Source organism: Uloborus diversus, chromosome 3 (genome assembly GCF_026930045.1).
Source record: "Uloborus diversus isolate 005 chromosome 3, Udiv.v.3.1, whole genome shotgun sequence".
Classification (NCBI taxonomy): domain Eukaryota; kingdom Metazoa; phylum Arthropoda; class Arachnida; order Araneae; family Uloboridae; genus Uloborus; species Uloborus diversus.
Window position 1 is genome coordinate 186,054,790 of NC_072733.1, and position 21,864 is coordinate 186,076,653.

The 21,864-nt window shown below is 33.4% G+C and overlaps 1 protein-coding gene across 1 annotated transcript in view; it reads right to left on the bottom strand.

The window, feature by feature from the left end:
* Positions 1-21,864, bottom strand: part of LOC129218443 (DNA damage-regulated autophagy modulator protein 1-like) — a 59,558-nt gene that overhangs the window by 2,033 nt on the left and 35,661 nt on the right. Inside the window, exons 3-6 of the mRNA XM_054852713.1 lie at positions 18,125-18,192; positions 13,898-14,085; positions 6,664-6,835; positions 3,829-3,917 (exon numbers count right to left, since the gene is read on the bottom strand). Coding sequence (XP_054708688.1) covers positions 3,829-3,917; positions 6,664-6,835; positions 13,898-14,085; positions 18,125-18,192 — 517 coding nt within the window. The remainder of the gene's footprint in view (positions 1-3,828; positions 3,918-6,663; positions 6,836-13,897; positions 14,086-18,124; positions 18,193-21,864) is intronic.

Genomic DNA, 21,864 nt, shown 5'->3' on the forward strand with positions numbered 1-21,864 from the left:
ATTTTACAATGTTTATAAATACAAAGAGGGAGTTTTTTAGAATGCATAAATTTTATTCCCTTAAGCATGCATAAACTTTATTCCTTAATTCCCTGATCAAAGTGTTCCGGCTATCGCCCAGTAGGCAATGCACACAACGGAGAAGAAAAAAAGCCAGAACATGAATTGCAAACTGCTCAGCTACATCCCCTAGATCTGATCATAGTAATATCAACTAATAACAACCCTTTCATCGAAAGGATTTATATTGGTTGATCCTCTACTTCAAATTCTAGGATTGGATCAGTAACTCTTGTCACCAGTTCTATGAAAATACCCTCGAAGAAAGTAAAACCAGAGATACACTAAAGATAAAGGATTGCTCCTTTTTGATAAGCCGCAAGCTGATCAAACTAAAAAGAAACTAAACTCGAGAAAGAAAATGCCTTTTCTTAATTCATCCCGTTCAGCTGATGACGATGAACCACCCTACGCGTTACCAGATGAGAGCGACAGTAAGAATGACGATGACAACGCACAATGTGGGTATTCGTAAAGTATTTCATTTATGTGACAAACATGGTGAAACTTGGCTAAAATGTCAGAAGCGTTGTCATTGTTTTCACAAAAAACGTAACAAAAGAAAAAGAAAGAAATTTAAGTTTTGTACATTCTAAGATGGTAGCTTGTTAGCCCGCTACATGTTTTATGAAACGTATGCATGTGAAAATAAAATAATATGTATTTGTTCTTATATTATTTCTTTGATTTTCCCACACTTTCTGTGCAGACGAAATTCGGAACATTTCTTTTAGAAACTGAAAAATGTAATTGTTGAGTTATTTTTTTTATAAACAAATAAATATGTTCATTAATTTAAGTTGTTATTGCTTGAATATCTAGCCACAAAATATCACTACAACTTTAGACCAATTTCGCACTTCTTTGCAAAATCTTTATACATTTGGGAAGCAAATTACTTTCAGTAGGCGATATTTGGACCCTTTAACTTACGATCAGTGGAGATGATGACTTTCGGTTTCAGATATGAAGATGATAAAATGGCAATAGTTCTAGCAGAGGTGAAGCATAAAAAAATTTTACAGTTCCCTTTTCAAATGTAAAGCGATCTACCAAATGACGATCTATATGGTTAATGGCACTCAGTTCCGTTTATATGGGCAATCATTCGCCGGATGTTGGCGAAAATTAAACTTTAAAGCAGCAAGGTATCTTGATGCATTATTTTAAATTTCTCCAGTGGTCAATGCATATTTCACAAAAAAAAAGAGCAAAAACCACTTCTACTGATATATAAATACATTAATTTCGTAAAGTCAGAGGGGGGCATTAGACCCCTCCCTGACCTTCCTTAATGACGTGTCTGAAGGTATCGTCAAAGCGGCATAATCTCACTTCATGCGCTTGCTGGCCTGCCGAATACACGAATGTAATGACATCAAATTCTCGGCGTTGGGAGCTTAGGCGGCTTGTACGGGAGGCAAGAGGGACAACTGTCCCCTCACTTCCAAAAGTAAAGGGGCTTCGCCTCCTCACTTTTCACAGTTAAAAATTAGCGATTCATTGAAAAATGATTTTTTTACTCGATGAATTGATTTATATCACGAACATAAAAGCTAAAAATTCCTTATAAATGAGCTTTTCTCGTGTTATTTCATAAGAATGGAACTTTGAATTGGAAGGGGGTAGTCTACGATGACCACCCGTTCTGAATTTTGAGACCATTTTGCATATTTTTTGGAAGTTATTTCATCATTAATATAATGTCAAGATACAAAATTGTAGCCGATATTTACAGGAAAAAAAAGCTTAGCCACCCCCCCCCCTACCCTTCACACCTCATTTGACACCCCATTCTTTTGTGCACCAGCCGCCTATTACTGGAGGGTAAAATAACAAGTTTTAATTTTAAATGGAACAAGACATTTTAAAAGTGACAAGTCCTATACAAAGGCCTACCGTATGAAGAAGAGACGTCGTAAAGTAGTTTCCGATTAACATTTTTAATCTTACGCAAATCAGTCACTAAAATAAGCTCCGTTGCAGCCATCAGCTTTTCCTATTACAAGCTGTTATTTTCAAGTATTTATTTTTACAGAATATCGAAAGGTAGAATGTTGCTAATTAAGAGAACTTCCTTAAATATTTTTTTCTCCTGAAGGAGGAAAAGTAGGAAAGCGGTTGTTTATGATAGCAAGTGTTTTTGCTGTCCTTGAGAATAAACCTTTAGGCGCGTTCGAAAAGCAACAAGAAAGAATGAAACCTGATGTTGCACTTCGAGCATTTTAACCGATTTCATCACAAAACAAGTTGATATTTTGTAACAATTTTTTTCCAGCACGAGCTAGGAATTCAGAAACAAGTACGTCGTTCAATTGATGTTTTAGAATGCTAAAAACGGACATGATATTTGCGCAGTTGTTCATAGTTTGTAGAGATTCTGCATTTTCCGGACACAATTTCAATTGCTTGGGTAGAGCTGCATACATTGTTTTAGTTTCAGTTTTTCCGAGAAAGTAGGTACTGTCGAAATTAATAACTCGAAAAAACTTTTGACAATTCTTTTTATGTTCAGAAATCAGTAGAGAGGGAAGAATCTTGGAGTATTACAGTACAGTGGCGGAACATTTACTGTTTTAACTACGGACTTAAACGATGAAGAGATTCATGCTGATAGAAAATGCCACTAAATCTATTTAGTGGAAGCGAGAGCAATAAACCTCTTTACCAACCAGTCTTGTCCATGTGCAATCAGTACTACATGACTGATTAACCCTCCAAAATTCGCACCACGTGCAAAATACTCACACAAAGAAGAAAAAAACTTTTTGTTTATATTTTTTATCAAATATTTTATTTGTTTCAGCAACTATTTTTATTTTGTATAAAATATGATGCTCAGAATCAATTGTTAAGTTATACGGATGTGGGCGTGGATGGAGCGATGCGTGTCCGTGGTGGGGTTTGATCCACGGACGTTTGTGATTCTAACCCAGTGCTTTAACCACTGAGCCAAAAGGACCTCAAGGCTCGGGGGTAAAGATGGGTTATGTGCTCTCTGACGTACGCCACATTACTCCTCCCTTATTGATGAAGCAGGAAAGCAAGAGAGTGAAACTTCATCGGGTGGGGCGCCGAAACCAGAAAAAAAAAAATGTGGCTGTAGTTGTGTGTCAGTAGCTGCAGCTGCTGCTGCAGAATCTATTGCTGCAGAGCGCGAGGCGTGCAATGTTAGTATCCGCAATAGCGCGTGTGACAATGAGCGCAAATGGCTCGGTGGATGAGTGAGTGATGCAGAAGGCATTTCAGCGAGGAATGCCGTACTTTTAAGAAACATGGTCCTTCCTATAGCTGCTTTCAGGGGCATGCACGTGGGGGAAAAGGGACACCTGTCGGCCCGGACCCGAGCCTGAAGTGGGCCCAATATTTTTAAAGCTAGGCGTGAAATATAAGGGTAAACAATATGGAAGGGGGCCCGGAAAAGTCATTTGTGACGGGCCCCAAAATTTCTGTGCAAGCCCCTAGCTGCTTTACATGGCACCATTTGTACTGTTGCCTAGTAACCAATATGTGGACGTGGAGGGAGCAAGCGATGTTTGATACACGGACGCTTGTGATGCTTTAGCCCTGTGCTGAACCACTGAGCCAAAAGGACCTCAAGGCTCGGGGGAAAAGTTGGGTTATGTGCTCTCTGAAGTACGCCACACAATGTTTATGGTAACATTTTTCGGTAGTTGGGAAGCTCTGTGATCACAGTCTGGCGTATTAAACGAAAGGCACGGTTAAACTAATCAATAATACTAACTAATAATAAAAAACTCTACTCACACTTAGCATAGAGACTGACCAGTTACAGTTTCCAACTCGATTCGCCTCGTCTAGTTCATCCATGAAGCCTTCTCGCACAGTGTAGCCTTCTGAATAAAAGTGTTAAAGAACAATACAAAGAAAGAATTTTATAATTCTTAAAGCTTAAAAAAACTTCCTAATATTTGAAAAATTTCTAAATTCCTTTGTTAAAAATACACCATTTTTTTCTTTGGTAGATTTGAATATTTCTAGAAAATTGAAAAAAAAAAAAAAAAATAAGAGTTAACATGAAGAGCGTAAGAAAAATATTTTAATGTCAAGTTTCAGTTTTTTTCACATTCATTACAATCAAACTAATTAAAAAATAGCAAAGATTTCCGTTAAAAAAAAGTTTCATTACTACGAGAGGTAACTGTATAAATTTCGTGCTCGTTCAAATTTGGTTGTTTTATAACTTTTAGTGCAAAAAAAGAAAAAGATACTTTGTCGAAGCTTATGGTTAAATATTTTCCTGGTTTTTAACATGTTTACTGTAACTACCGTTAGAACAAAAATGCTAAAGCAAGGATTAATTTACATCTATTCTTTTTCGCTCATTTTCAATAAAAAAGCTTAATTTCGTATGAGTGCTCTTAGCTGTTAAGTTTTGTGTTCGTCTTTTTCTCTTATTCGAAGAATTTCTTACTGACCCCTACGAGTATACTGATAATGTAGCTTTATAGCCAAAATTATCCATCCTTAAAAAAAGAATAAACAATTTAAATTTGCTTTGCAACCTCACAGTAACATTGAAAATCACATTTATGCTCCAAATTTCTATTCCAACATGATAGTTAATTACTTATAAGAACGGCACGTTAATACCCCGAAAAGATGTAACACAAGTATATATATATATATATATATATATATATATATATATATTTGAATGTATATCATAAGTATGGTGGTATGAATAGATTTTATGTTTGAATATCAATAAATCAATTTTTTATGCAGAAAATGATCTAGAAAATTAAATTTTGTTCTTATAATTATGATCTTAAAAAAACACTGTTAGTACAGGTTAGGGTGCGGGAATTTCCTTTCTTGAAAATGAAAATAAAACATTTTACATACCCAAAAATTCTTTATTATCTTTCTCCTGCTACCCATAATGAGAGGTTATGCTTTACACTGTTTTGAAAACATCTTGTAAGTGTTTCAGTTGAACTCAGAAGTTTTGGTCGACTCTTTGGAGCAAGTCGACCGGTATATTGGCAGTTTCGGCTCGGATGTGGTTCTTCAGGCTCTCCAGGGTTCGTAGACGATCGTTATAAACCCGCGAATTCAGATAACACCGCAGGAAATAGTCACAGGGGGCTAAATCAGGCGAGCGTACAGGCCAGTTTAAGTCCCCATTCCGATCGAGCGGCTGTTAGAAAAATATGCATTCACAGTAAAAGTGCCGTGCTGTCTCGACCAAAGCATGATGTAATAATACGTCTCATTCAAATATTTCCGTTGAGCCTCTCCCCATCACTCTGCGATGCTCCACACTTTTTGCGTGCCAAATTCAAATGAGCTGATGTCTGCATCACATGACTTCCTTTTACACCAATTTAAAGTTATTTCCCCATTATTGGCAATTTTAATGTGATTCAATAGTTAACTCTCTAAATATCACCAACAATGGCCAAATTGAAACCAGATTAAAAAAAAAAAAACAAATCTCCAAATTCGTCGCCAAGTCGGCGACAAAACTTGGCGACCAAAAGACTGGCGATATATCGCCAAGTGTCTGCCAAATTATAACACCACTTGAGTATACATCGAAATTAACAATGATTTCCCCCAAAAAGGGACAAAAGACCCCTTTAGAAACACCCGAATGCAATCAAAAGAGGAAGTGCACAACTAGACCCCACTAGGAGTCTACGTACCAAATTTGAACTTTCTAGGACATACCGTTCTTGAGTTATGCGACATACATACGCACATACATACGTACATACAGACGTCACGAGAAAATTTGTTCTAATTAACTCGGGGAATGTCAAAATGGATATTTCGGGTGTTATACGTTCTTTGGCACTTATTCGCATGTGGTCGGATTGAAAAAAAAAAAAACTCAACATTCATTCACGGGTGAGCAAAATGGAAATTAAGGCCAAATTTTGAGTGAAATTTTTTTTCCGAATACAATACTTCCTTTTTGAAAAAGGAAGTATTGTATTCGGAAAAAGGAAGTATTGTATTCGCGAAAAAAATTTCACTCAAAAATCGACCTTAATTTCCATTTTGCTCACACCCGAATGAATGTTAAATTTTTTTTCGACTCGACCACACGTGGAAAAGTGCGTAAGAACGTATCGACACGCGAAATATCCATTTTGTCTATTCCCGAGTTAGTTACAACGAGTTTTCGTGACGTCTGTATGTACGTATGTATGTGCGGATATGCGTATGTATGTTGCATAACTCAAGAATGGTATGTCCTAGGAAGTTGAAATTTGGTACGTAGACTCCTAGTGGGGTCCTTTGGTCGCCAAGTTTTTTCGCCAACTTGGCGACAAATTTGGCGATTTTTTTTCTAATCTGTTTTAATTTAAACACTGTTGGTGAGATATTTAGAGAGTAAACTAATGAATCACATTAAAATTGCCAGTAATGGGGGAAATGACATGAAATTGGAAGAAGAATCTCGAAACTCGCTACGTAATGTAATCTTTAAGAAAGGTTTTTTTTTCCTTATCATCGATACTTTGTGAGGTTTTTTTTTTTTTTTTAATGTACATCATACTATGTTTGAAAAGTGAATAGATTATAGATAATTTCAACGGGCGTTTATTTTCGAAGTAAACAAAAGGATACGAAGGGCAGCACACATTGTTATCAAACAGATGAGAAATACTCGAATTCCTAGAATTTGTCTCTGTTTGGGATGTAACAGGGACATGATGTAAGTGATTAAGATGCAGTAGAACATGCCTCCCAAGAAGAGTAGCAATGCTCCAATCAGATGCGGCGTTATGGTGATGGTGATCTGTAAAATTAGAAAACAAACGAATTTTACATCTCTGCTGTAAGTTATATCCCACCAAAAACTTAAAATGTACAAAAAAAAATTTTGAAAAAAAAAAAAATAGAACCGACTTCAAAATTGCTCTAAAAAGTGAAAAATAATTTTATTCTTTAAACACCATCGATAATACTTTTAAACATAATTTTTGAAGTTGGCGCAAAAACGATCGATAAAATCATTCACAGCCATAATTTAACTACAAGTATAAATTTAACCAGGTCCAGTTTCTTCACTACCAAATGCATTACGCATTGATGACAGCATATTTGAGTAACGATATAAATGTTTCGTTCCTAACTTTGGATGATTTTTTGATAAAAATATGAACGAAGCATGGTTACAATGGATTTTACTTTTTGTTTTTGCGCCAACTTCAAAAATTATGTTTAAAAGTATTATCGATGGTGTTTAAAGAATAAAATTATTTTTCACTTTTTAGAGCAATTTTGAAGTCGGTTCTATTTTTTTTTTCAAAATTTTTTTATTTCATTCTTTTTAGTGTAAATGTAGATATTTCAGTAAAAGTAAGAAGTTACCTAGTAAGAAGTTCGGCCCTATATCACTGTATTGCTTTAGAAAAGCCTTTATTCAAAATTATCATTACAATTACTATTAATGTTACTCTTATATGGCACCAAACTTTTATAACAATGAGTTTCATGCTGTCGCGTAGATGAAGATAGCGAAGCCAATGTGAAAGCCAAATGAAGCGAATACTCAAGCGACTTGGAAAGATACAGAAATTAATAGAACATTCGAGAAAATACGGGAAACAGTAGAAACGTAATTTTAGTAAAATTCACTTTGTCCTAGTCGGGATTTGAACCCGGGTCGCTCGTGTGGGAGGCGAGAATTCTACCACTGAGCCACCGTTATCCACGGATGAAAAGTGCGAAGTTCGCTACAATCTAATAGGGAAATTGCATAAAGTTTACTGTTTTTTGCCCATAACTTTTTTTCTAAAGAACAAATATGGTCAAACAAAGTAATGGGACCTAAGTTGAGCCATCCCTTATCCATCAAAAAAAGAATCATCAAAATCGGTTCACTAGGTGAGACGCTATGAGTGGACAAACAAAAAAAAAAACATACATACGGTATGAACTGATAACCGCCTCCTTTTTGAAGTCGGTTAAAAATACAAGTCTCACATCAACCGTAAAAAGTTGTGAGATCTCATGTAGTTCTAAATCAGTTATTTTAGTTAGTATGTTGGAAATCACCAATTTAACAATGTTGCCATAAATTGCAATGTTTATAGTGACCATATTGATATCAAACATCTTTATTTCGCTAATAAATATAGTGATTTGGCAATCGCATGCCAGAATAATAGCATATGCCTAACAACAGCGATTTGAGCCCTTTATTTGGGCTTGCTTACATACAGGTATTGCGTAAATTAGGCATAAGCATTAAGAGTGCTCTAAATAGTAGAAAATTCTGTACTTTTCCATTTCACGAGAACAAATCTTGTCAAGCAGACTTTATTCACGACAACATTCTGGTTACTCTTAAAAAAAAAAAAAATCAAATTTAAAAGTTACTCGAATTAAAAGGTGAATTTTAAATAGCTTGCGGGGGAGAATTATTTTACATGACCGACACGTAGTGTTTGGTAGACGTTATAATCAATAATTAAAAGCCACAATTTAAAAATAAAAAAAGATTTCCAACTAACTTTTCATTATTAGTTAAGACTAAAAAAAAAAAAAAAACAATCAGTAAACAAAACATCATAAACCTTCTGAGTTATGTCGTAGCATTTGAGAATAAATCAATACGAAGTAGTACTACGTCTAACCTTGGTTTTCTCAAAACCTCTATTTGTAATTAATAAATATTATTTTATTTCAACTATTAAATAATAATTTTTTTTCTGAGATGTGCCATTATTGTCGCCGGTGATTGATACATGATCGTGACACTTGCCTGATCACAACATAGAAATCGCCAACAAACTGCGTTTGTTTTATGTGTCACGGAAAACTGTTTAAAATACAAGGCAGTTTATTTTTAAATATCGTTTACAAAATTTATCGTTACTAAAAATTTGAATTGAAAAAAAAGTCTTTAACTTTTAGTATTATTTAATTTGTATTTTTTAAGAAACTAAGTGACTGAAAAAAATTTAATGACATGAAAACGCAGTTGCATTGCATTAGTTTTAGAAATATTTTGCAACTCAAGAAGCAGGAAACAGTTTAATGTTATTGCAACACAATGAAAGTAAAAACCAATACAAGCGACTGCATTACTTAAGTTTGAGAAATATCTTGAAATACAGAAAGTCGCAATTTATTTTCAATTGTATTGAGCAAAATAAAGAACTTTAAAAACTGAAATTGAGAAAGATAAAATTGCTATAGTTAATGGCAAAGCTGTTTTCATAATTATTGACTATTATTTTACATTTAACTCCTTCAGTTATTTATCAATTGCAATAGAAACCAAAAAACTAAAAAAGAATATTTGTATTATTACTTTTCAATCCACCCGAGGTTAATGATCTACATTTCTTACACACTAGAAAAATCTAGACTTTTCCTTCGCTCGCGTTTTCGCATAAGGAGAAAATTTTCCTTTTGTAATTTAAAAGGTTAAAAGTATGAGATGAGGGGGGGGGGGTAGTCCAATGACATTTTTGGAAATGACTGCTGATTTCATTTATTCGTTTTTATTATTTTTAATTTTTTCTTTTTAATTTGATATGCGTGATGTAAAACTAGATTCAGTGCAGTAAACTTTGAATTGTAGTGCAGTCAGTTGTAGTTATCGCGTCCATGATTGGGTACTATTATACGGCCCTATGAGCTAATATTATATGGCACCATGGGCTATAAGTTTATGGAACCATGGGCTATTATTATATGGAACCATGTGCTATTATTATATGAAACCATGTGCTATTATTATGTAGAACCATGGGCTACTCATATATGCTACCATGAGCTACTATTATATGCAACCATAGACTGCTATTATATGGCACCATCATTAAAATGACACCAATCGTAAGTGTATACCGCGGGCACTAAGTAAGGTTAGTAATAAAAGTTCTGTCTTTAATAAAAATAACGTCTACTCAAAAGCTGAAGATATGAAAGCTTTTTTTCCAATATTGTGGTAGGCTAGGTTCCTCATTGAGTGAAGAGAAATATTTTCTCTTGATAGTTTTGATCAAAACCTATTTTTGCCATTGCGGAGATCTTAAAATCAGCATGGTTGAAGTTTGAATATAGTGAACGAAAGTTTGGAAGTAAACTGGTGCTTTTATATAAAAGACTTGAAAAACTTAAAAGTGAATAGAGAAATTAAAAAAGACATTGTATATGTCGTTTATGAAAACTAAAAATATTTCTAAATCCTAACTAAAAGAATACCGCTTTGTTATCGACTGATCTTAAATAATCGAGAGCAATGCATAATGAAATGCAATGGCACAATGACGGCACTAGGTTGCCAAATGAGAGATTTTGTTCTGCCTTATCGTATTATGCAATACATAGTGATGAAGTTGTCGAAGGTAGCGGACAGTGTACTTACTGTACATAAATTTGAAGATAGGAAGGTATATACACTGATACTCTTTAGAGAAGATGATGCGGAACATCATGCTTTTTTTTACAACTTCATCTAAGAATCTTTACTTTTCTGAAAATATGTCTCGTATAACAGATCGAGATGTATATTCACCCGTAAACTGTAGTTTACTTATAATAAGTGGCGAAAAATAAATGATGAGTATTAAATTGGAATAGGAGACATTAATGATTGATTGATGTGAGGTATTCTTTATCTAATTGTTTAAACGAAGTCTTCAAAATAAAAAAAAATAAAATTTATTAAAAATCAGAGTGTATACGCAATTTTTCAAAGCATACCAGTAAGTGTACGCCGTATACTTACTAATACAATACTGAGTATATAAATAGGGATTAGTGTAACTTTTGGTAGTACTTTTAAATTTGATTAGTACAAGTTTTGATGGAATGACGTGGTATTGAAACAACCTCTTTACTTTGGTCACAATCGAAGGAAATCCACTTTAAAAATTACGTAATTGGTGCTTCAGGGAAGCAAATTTCTGTAGACTGTAGTGTTGTTGATTAAAAACAAGGACATTTCAGAAGCCCTTATTTACCAATTGAATATAGAATAAGGAATTACAGATGATAAATTTTAAAACTGCTTTTAGTAAACAATTGCGCAAGTCAAAAAAAAAAAAAAACAAAAAAAAAAAAAAAAAACAATAAACTGAGTCTAAAATCTTTTTTAAATATGTAAAAAAGTTTGGGATAAATTTGAGGATATTGCACTTCTTAAGTAGTGTTACTTATTCGCTTCAATGGAGAATTATTTGTGATGGTTATCGACGCGAGAAAAATAAATATCCGTTTTCCGCAGACAATTGCAAGTGGAACCGATTACTTGAATAAACACTTCACAATTTGATCACTTTACGTTTTGCAAACAAGCTTAATGCATTCAAAGATTAAGTTTTTGCTTTTAGTAGCTTCTTGAGGAAAAGTTATGAGTAATTAGCTCGGTTTCTCGAGGTATTTTTCTTAAATCATTTAATGACATTCTCCCTTCTCTACAGCCAAGAACGATAAAGAACTACGGAGGAACAATTAAGCTTTAAAAGGTCACACTCCTTGTTTGATAATTTGATTAATCAACTAAAAAGCGAGATTTTTTTCTTCACTAGTAAAGCAAAAGCTTTTTATTAAAATCATTTGTCACTTTCCATATGCTATTGTTTTCAACCTATTAATGTAACAAAGTAAAACATTTCATCAAAAACACCTGATCTCCATGAAATCCATTTGAACTGCAAGCACTTCCCAGGGGTGCCCATTTTAATCTGCAAGCACTTCCTACAGATGCCCCCCCCCCCCCGCAAGAGCAATGGCACACCACTTCAAATGCTACGGGTTATCTCCAGAATGATTACTTCCAAAATTGAAAGTAATACCCCTTAAAACACCCCTCCCTCCCCCCACCAAAAAAAACAGAAAATTCAATGCCGCAGTCATGGACCCCCCTCTGTCTGTCCCACAAACGACGACAGGATCTGACGCCACTAATCTTCCACAATTATGCTATACTTAAAGGATCATCTTATGATCACGAAGTTGGTCAAATTGGGGTTATATCTCACTATGTAATGTGGTTAGATCTTGGTCATGTTTACTCATTTCTGATTTAAACATCGGCAAAAAGCAAGTTTTCGCTCTGGAAAATTGTCGTTTTATTGAAAAAAGAATTCTTTTTTTTTTAAACCGTTTATCTTGCTTATTATCGTGTGGAATTTTCAACACCAGTGAGTAGCTTTTATACTTACCGTGTCTTTGAATACAAAAATATTATAATTTACGTACGGATAATTATCAGTGGGATTACTGATAATTATTAGTGGGGCAAACATAACTTCCGGCACAATATTTTCCACATGCATCAGTTTTATAAAAAATGTTTCCATCTATGCATTTATAGCTTCTTTTCTTTTTACTCCCAATTAAAGAGTTTGCAAATGAACATGTGAGATCAGATGCTGTAGAGATCATTGTAATTTTGCAATTGTAAAAATTTAGTTTGAGATTAGTCGTTTTCAGTGACTAATCACTTTTAAGTTGATATTTTCAATGAAGACCACCATATTAAATATATTAGCTATATATTGCTTTAAGTCAATAACATAAACTAATTAATTACTATACAAGGTACACGCATGATGTTATGTTGTAGAAATGCTTTTATATAATTAAGTATGAAACAATTAACTTAAAAAAATCACGTGTCCAATGCAGCAGTTGCGCTGTAAAACACGCTTTGAGCACCAAATTTCGGCAAAAAGCAAAAATAAAACATTCACTAAATATCCCCCCCCCCCACACACACGCCAATAACATCTCCACAGAGTTGGGACGTTCTTAAAGAGATCATAAGCACGTTTTTTTGTTCTCGAGATGCATATTAGAAAAGTGTTAAACAAACAGCGCCAGAATGTTATTAGCTAATGTAGTTTAAGCACCGTAAAATTTTAACTGTACTATACTGTATTAAGTACTGTAGATTTTTTTTAAAGAAATGTAAAAATCTACGATCAAAGCGAATTCACCTGATGACCTTAATTTTTATTTTGCGCTCTTTGCTATGACTCACCAAAAGTCTTAATGTTTCTAGAATTTCAAGGTATTAAAATATACTTACTAACTACTAACTCTCATACGCAGTAAAATATGTTCTTTTTTTTTTCTTTTTTTGAAATGATTCATCTATTTATTGGATACCTACTCAACCTTTTAGTTAATGTTAGATTTTATCGCACTGACTTATTATTCTGTTAACTATTTTCGTCAAAACCAAAACTTCGACAAACGATAAACTGCCAATGATGCAGTCGGCAAATTTACTTACTCATTTTGAAAACTTTCGGCAGGGCCGCCCCGGTGGGGGGCTACGGTAGGTTATTGTGACCTCTCAAAAAACTCTTAATTCGGACGATCCGGAAAAATTATCATCATTCAGAAAAATTTGGAGTTCTATTCGGAGTATCTATCGTCGTTCGGCGAAATATGGAGTTCTATTTGGCAAAACTATCATCATTCGTCGAAATTTGGCTTTCCACTCGGTAAAACTATCATCATTCGGCGAAATTTGGAGTTCCATTCGGCAAAACTATCATCATTCGACGAAATTTGGAGTTCCCTTAGCAAAAATTAAAGTTTTGTGCTCCCTGTATTTCGGATTTAGATTTAGGCTATTATGATCTTCACATTTGGCGATAGTTTTGGTTTTGACCAAAGTGATCGACTAATACTTAATTGCCGATTAATTATGCTTTTGAAAGGTGCTTAGATTATAAATATAAAACAATTTGTGCTATTCATATAACTGTACCAGTTTATAAAACAGACACCTGTTTCTGAAAATAGAAGAAAAAAACTCTGCATATGAAATAATTTCATTGAGTATTGTTATAAAAAACTAAAAAGAGATAAAACAAAAATACGTTACCCAGTTTTCTTGCGTCCTGTGGAAGTCGATTGGAAATGCTCCTACGACCAGCATTCCAAGAATTGCAAAATGGCCTGGGATTAACGATATCCTATTCAGTAATGCCACTGTGCTACGGACCCACTGGTCGTCAATTTTTTTCTTCTGCAGTCGTACGCACATATAAAGTAAATTAAGGCCAATAAAAGCTGTAATATTAAAACATGCCAATTTTCATACACAAAAAATTTATTTGTTATTGATATTGAAGTACCCTACTCAATACTTACTACTGTAAAATCCCGTTGCAACAATGTTGTAGGGACCGCAAATTTTCTCCGTAATTAGGAGAATTTCGTTGTAATGGAATTCAAGAAACATAATGGAAATTAGATCGGGACTGATAATTTATTTCGTTGAAACGGATATTTCGTTGTACTGATATTCGTTGTAACGAGATTTCACTGTATTTGGAGTCACAAATGTCTCAATAAAAAATAAGTGGGGATTATTAATTGAATTGTCAGGGGGAAGAATGCTTTCAATGCCTCCTCCCCACAGGTAACACAATTTTATATCTGCAGGATTTGTACATATTTGTTTGATTTCTTTCAACTATGTGAATCACTAGTTGAAATAATGTTTTCATTCACCTCTAACAAAAGAAAAAAAGAGATGACATAAGGGGGAGACAAGTTAAGTAAAACTTTATTTTCACTCACCTGTAAAAAAAAAGATTGTATGAACTGAAAGTAATCTTGCCCCTGACTTTTCAATCATAAGAACGATTTTTACTCTAATCTTACTTATTTTTAAATTTTAGCATTAAGTATTTCTTTACATTTCAACACAAATACTTCATCTTGAATAGTATATTTTAGTGGAAATCTTTAATTGATCAATAAAATGTTTTCTTTGTACTACATGATAACGAAACTTCATTAGAAACGAGCTGATGTGTGCATCACATGACTTCCTTTTACTCCAATTCAATGTCATTTCCCCATTATTGGCAATTTTAATGTGATTCAGTTGTTTATTCTCTAAATATCACCAACAGTGGCCAAATTGAAACCAAATTTAAAATTAAAAAAAAAAGAAGGAAAAAAATCTCCAAATTTGTCGCAAAGTTGGCGACAAAACTTGGCGACCAAAAGACTGGCGATATATCACCAAGTGTCCGACAAATTATAACACCACTTCAGTTTAAATCGAAATTAACAATGATTTCCCCCCAAAAAGGAGCAAAAGACCCCCTCAGGAACATCTGAATGCAACCAAAAGGGAAGGTGCACAACTAAGCCCCACTAGGAGTCCTCGTACCAAATTTCAACTTTCTATGACATACCGCTTTTGAGTTATGCGAGATACATACACACATACGCACATACATATACGTACATACAGACGTCACGAGAAAATTCGTTGTAATCAACTCGGGGGTCGTCAAAATGGATGTTTCGGGTGTCTGTAGGTTCCTAGGCATATATCCACGTGTGGTCGGGTCGAAAAAAAAAACTCAACATTCATTCGGGGGTGAGAAAAATGGAAATTAAGGCCGATTTTTGAGTGAAAATGTTTTCGCGTAACTATATGCGAAAAGTTTAAATGCATCAAATTTCAATAGCGATTTTATTTATTTCACATATTGAATTTGCTCAGATTTTTAAATGTATTTCCTATTTTCAGCAATATGCAGGGTGTGATGTGTTACGCCTTACCCGAATTTTATTATAGCACCTGTTATTCGTAAATTTGTGCTTTTATATTCAGAACAGCTAAACTCATTGGATGCGAAGTGATGAATGTTGTGAGATTTTTAAATTTAAAACTTTAACTATGAACGATTTCTAAAATTCAAATTTTTGTACAGTATACCGATCTTCATATTTGTATTTAATAAGCATTCACGTAGTTTACTTATTGTATGTCAAGACATTGACGGCAATGTGTAATTTCATGTTTGAGGTTTTTTTTTTCTTTTTTCTTTTTTTTTTTTTTTTTTGATATTCTTCCTGGGAAAAACTTTTATAGGGTAATCAGTTAAAGTACAAACAAAATTTGAGTCAAGAATGTTAAGTCTTTTGTTTTATTTATTGTGTTACTTTTTTCATTCTATTATCTCGTAATTTTCTTCACACCACTTCATTTTTACTTTTGTTCAAATATCAATTTTACTTAAGTACAATTACTCTACTCAGTATGTTTCCCACTTGTGCACTATCCCGAAACCTTACCCTCGAACCTATACATCTTCGGTTTTTTTTTCTGCGCCCTCGAACCAGTGTACCCTTTGGGAGTTAAGGTTGGTGCACTTTTGAGGGACCCTGTCCGTCCCTGCTCACAGGTAGAGCAGATTGTTTCTTCCTTTGTTTTGAACTAAACGTGTTTGCTTCGGACTGGAACGTGAATAACACAAATAAAGCTTGACCACGGAGAGATGGCGGATGATCTTGAATCGGAAACGTCATTTGCATCCTTCGTAATAGGTTTGTTATTAACTTTGTAATCGATAGGATCAGCGAGAACGCGCCTCTTACTATTCGGCGCTTTCTCGCTGATTCTACCTATTACAAATAATACAAATGATGTTCTCGTTTCAAGATCATCAGCCATCTCTCCGTGGTCAAGCTTTACAGTTGTTCAGGTGCTAAGCTAGCTTGCAATATATTAAGAAAAAGCATTGAACGTAGAGCGTAAACAGATAACATTTGCAATTAATATTGTGTTCCTGCTATTTCCCGCGTGAAGCCAACGAAAACGTTAAAATATTTTCTTGATAAAATTTCATTCAGTTTTTCAAACAAGTCAACTTGTTATCACAAAATTGCTAAGAAGAATTATCATTATAATTGTACAGTTAACCTTTCAAATGAAACTTTTTCATAGTCGGGTAGACCGGGGCACGTTTAGGCGGATTTTTTTTCAATGAATTTTTTAAATTTTATGTTTTAACTTAGGAAATTTTAGACATTGCGGTTTTATGAAACAGTTAATGGAGTAAAAATTGGTACATTCAGTTGTTGCTCTATCTGTGATTTTAACCGTCAAATAAATTTATTTTTTAATCCAAGTCGGATGCGTAAACTTGCCCCGGACACAGGGCACGTTTACGCATATTTATTTTGACACCTAACGTGGTTCTGTTAGAGTTTTGAACATAATGTCTTACCATCGTTAAAATAAAGCAAATTTATTACAGACTGAATAGTGTATAAAGTAAAAGATGAATGGGCATGAAGACAGCACAACATGATTGTAAGCTATAAGATACGAATTTGTAACTTAATTAAAAATTAAATGGTGATTTTCAAAAATAAATAGCTTGAAAATACTAAAAAGTTTTGAGACAGTTCAGAGCGGAAAAAAGTGTCAGGGCACGTTTAGAAGTAAGACACAGTAAGAACGTGTGTATAAAGATGCTCAGACATCAGCGCGTAAACTTGCCCCGTCGCCAAGTTTGAATTTATTTTTAACGTGCAAAAAAATTTAATAGCATTTCAGTTCATACAAATACAATTCTTAAAAAGGGATAAAATTCTGCAAATTTTTATGCATTTGTTTTCTCTTAACTAAATATTATTTATTCACAATAAGCTTCAAAACGTTCAACTCAAAATTTACTCGGCTTTGTAGGAAACAGATTATTCTTTTCCTCACGCTAGACCGAAGCTCGACTGATGCTCAGAAACTTGTTAGGATATTTGCTAGGGAGCAGCATCAATATGTTATGACTGTTGGCTCTCTAGTTAAAATTCGTTTTGAAAAAAAGGCTCTGCGTAAACGTGCTCCGGGTCTACCCTAATTCAAATAATTATTTCATTACGTAATTGTTAAAATAATTCCAACTTTAATTATGCCGTTTGATTGTAAAAGTGATTATATCTCTTTATGTAATATTCAACTTTAAAAAAAAAGCTTTTATATACTTCGATATCGTTACATGAATCGGCGTTAGTTCATCAGAGTTACCACACTCTCCGTCAAAATAATTTTTCTTTTCAAGAAACTAACCCAATTTCTAATAATTTTCTCAAAAAAAAAAAAAAAACCAATTGGGTAGTTTTTGGTTCGTATCAAAAAATCCAATGAAATGCACTTTTAGTTTCATCTAAGTGTTGCTTACTTTTTTATGCTTGTGGACAGTGTAACTATCATTAAAACCTTTATTTATCAACTCCTATCAAGAACCAAAATTTCTTTTAGTCTTTAAGCAGTCTAGTTAAACATAAACTTTCGGGCACTTACCAAGTAAAGATGAAAGGGCTAACAATAAACAAAAAACGCCGCTTTGAGGTGGACTTCCAGCAACTTGACTATAAGAAAACAATTTTAGTCAGCACCATAGGAAGAACGAATTTATAACTTATTTTTTTTAAGTTAAAGAAATAATGGAAATGACACATTTGATGTTATAACATACAGGGTGTTCCGTTTTTAACCTGCAAGACCTCTAATTTCGCAACAGTTGGTCCTAGATGCATACTTCCAATTGCAAAAATGTTTAAAATCAGATACAGAGTTAAGATATTGAAAATTTGAAGCAAAAATAGAAATGAGTCAGAAAATACAAAATTTAACTTTTTAAGGCCCTAGGTGCCCTAACTTAAATTTAGGGCAATAATCTCCATTTAAAAATATTACTTACACAAAAAAACTTAACACTTGTGTGACCAAATCTCCAGGAGATATTCGAGCTTAAAGTTTCAAGGAACCATACAAAAGAGAGATTGAAACTTATCGTCCTTTCAAGGAATGTCAGGTTCTCGAAGTAAAAAAAAAGTATTTATATTTTTCATTGCTATTCCAAAATAAATGCAAATGTTATGCCATGATACGCAAAAACTCACCACAAAACCTCGAAAAATTGGAAAAATCACACTATATGCACATATTTTTAAACCCTTGTTAACCGCTATATTTTCTTCAAAAGTTGTTATTGATGGCGAATGTAAAGTGGTTTAAGTCACAAAACGCTGCGTTTCATAGCTCGGTGAATATTGGTCGTACTTTTGTCAAACTTTTTCTGTTGGAATGATGTTTCAATGGAGAAAATTTCCCTAAATATGAGTAAAGGAACCTAGGGCACGCATAAAAAGTTATATTTTGTATTTTTTGACTCATTTTTATTTTTGCTTCAAACTTTCAACATCTTAACTCGGCATCTGATTTCAAACATTTTTGCAATTGGAAGTATGCATCTAGAACTAATGGTTGCGAAAATAGAGGTTTTGCGTGTTAAAACGAAACACCCTGTATAATAAACGCATAATAATAAAATTTATCTTAAGCAGAGAGCCGTATCTTTAACAAATGAAAAACTTTGTTATTTTGAGCCTTTTCTACTGTTAAATCCAATTTTTGTTCTATACAGTAGAACCTCCGAAATTCAACTAATGTGGAATGAAAAGTTGCCGACTTGGGAAAAAGCCAGGTTCACGAGAATGCGCGCAATAAGGTTTTCGTTCGTGGTTTTTGTGTCCTGTGAGAACATGGCTGAGTCTTCTGGATTCGACAGAGTTATCGAGTGCCGAGTCTTCGGGATTCTACTGTATTCGAAAAAAGAAATTTGATGGGGTAAAATAGTAACTTGACGACGGACAAGTGAAATAGAAAAAATTTTCTCCTTCACTTGTCCGTTGTTGGACTTGGGGGTACCATTTTTCTTTTATGCATTGGTGAAGGGGTTTGTTTTCATAACCTCAAAACAGCAGTTTACAGAGATTTTTAGCGCTTTTTAATTGATTTTATTTGTAAATTTATACACGTTGTCCTATTTTTACACATTTCATTGTACAAAGTTTTCGACTGCTTCTTTTACATATTTAGAATTTTGGCATGATTTTTAATAGGCGTTAGGTTGTATTTTTTCTTACTGAAAAGGCAGCTGTTTCCAAGTCACGAAAAAAAAAGAAAAAAACATTTTATCGAAAAACTTGGCAATATTGAAGAACCATTACTGCTTTAAACCATAAAGCGCTGGGACACATTTATTCAGGTTCTGCTAGTTGTGACTTAATGTAACTTACAGACATATTGAAGCTCTACATTGAAGCCATATAGACTGATAATTTAGATCGTTAGACCATTGTTGAATGCGAAGGTTACAGTTCATATGCTAGAAAGGATCAGATTTAGTGGAACACGACCTAAACTTTGACATTTCACACAGATACAAAGCATTCAAAGTTGAAGAATCCTTGCAACTTCATTCAATTAGTGACACTGAGAAGTCAATTCCGGAGCAAGGTGGCATTTGAAATCGCAATTTAGAGCATCTTTTTTCTTTCCCTCATGCTGTAAGTAGACTAATGTAGCTTTATGAATCCATTAAATTCTAGACGAACTTTTTTCTTTTAAATAAAAATTTAAAATCGACTCTTCTAAAAGAGTTTTATGGTGGAGAGGAAAATATAATATTTATGTCCCTCATAAATTTTTGCTCCTTAAAAATTATCGACACTTACCTATTTGTAATTTTGATTCGGAATTAATTAAAAAATGACCTGAAATATTTCTACTTAAAAAGGTGTGGTAAATTACGGGTAAATTTGTCTTTGATTGCTTTTAAAATACATATTTCATTTGACTCAATCAAGCAAATTGGCTGGGAAGGTGATTAAAAATCGTGATGAAAATTTGTGAAGATGATTTTTGCTTGTGGTCAGACATCATCTAAATTAAATATAAGGGTCATTCTTCAAAAAGTGTAACTTTTCTGTCACACCTCCTTTTACAGTAAAACTTTAAGGAATAATTCATTTGACATTGATTTGTAATTTCATAAAAATATGTCTATTTAAACCTGCAATAATTTTTTAATAATAATTTTTATTTTAGTATATTTTTGGTCCACAACATGTGAATTCTCACCTCCGTGGCATGTCATACACCTTGTGTGGCTGTTTATGTTGCTTAATAACTTGTTTAATTTAAAGTATATACTTATTTATTATTCCTCTCACAAGTGTCTCAAATACTAATTGTTTAAGTATACTTAATTTTTTAATATTGTGTTTTATTTCGTTTTAGAAGGACAAGGAGTCATGTCACACAATAAATTCTCACCTCCGTTAATTAAACACAAAATGCCATTCCTCACTAACACGTGGCAGTAATGACATCAAATTTTATTTTCCATGATACAAGGTTTATTTTTTTATACCCTTGTTTATTTTCAGCCATAGTTGAAGTTGTGAAACTTTTGTCGAAAACAAGAAGATAGATTTTACTAACCTTATGTGGTTATTCTGACTTCTCAACTCCGTGAGCTTGAATTTCAGGGATGTAAATTAATATAAAAAAAGAAGTGAACATGTTTCTACATGCTTAACATGTGCAGATTGTAGCAACGAAGAAAAAAATATTTTGCAAGAAAAATGTATCTATTAGGCCTATATTAAGGGAAAGATCCTCACCTCCGTGAATCTCTCCTCCATGACAGACCTTATCAATGTCATTATTTCTGAGGTGAAAATAACTGATGGAGGGGAAATACATCAATAATAGACATTCTACCAAAATTATAAATTACCAGTATATTCTAAAATTTACTAAATACTATTTTTTAGCATACATTTGAAACTACTAACTAAGCCGTACTTTAAAGAGAGCTTAATATAATATTCCCACTAATCATTAAAATAACTGATTCTTTGCACAATTAACAAAATTGCTACTTTGATATTAAATTGGCTTCGCGATTTTTAAATATTAAAAGTTTTTTTCTTTTTTTTAAATTTCCATGAAAAAGGTATTTTTTAATTTTTTTTTTTAAATTTATGAATCAAATAATTGGAACTTAGCTGGGCCGTTGTTTACATTTACTTCTAGTAGGTAACACTTTCATGTAAGAATGAAAAAAAAAAAAAAAGGTTTTCGAAATTGAAAAATATTAGCGTTCAAAAGTTACGTTTTCTGGAGAATGACCCATAACCCAAGTGCCTCTAAAGAAAATCCAGCACAACAGAGTAAAGAATATTTTTAAC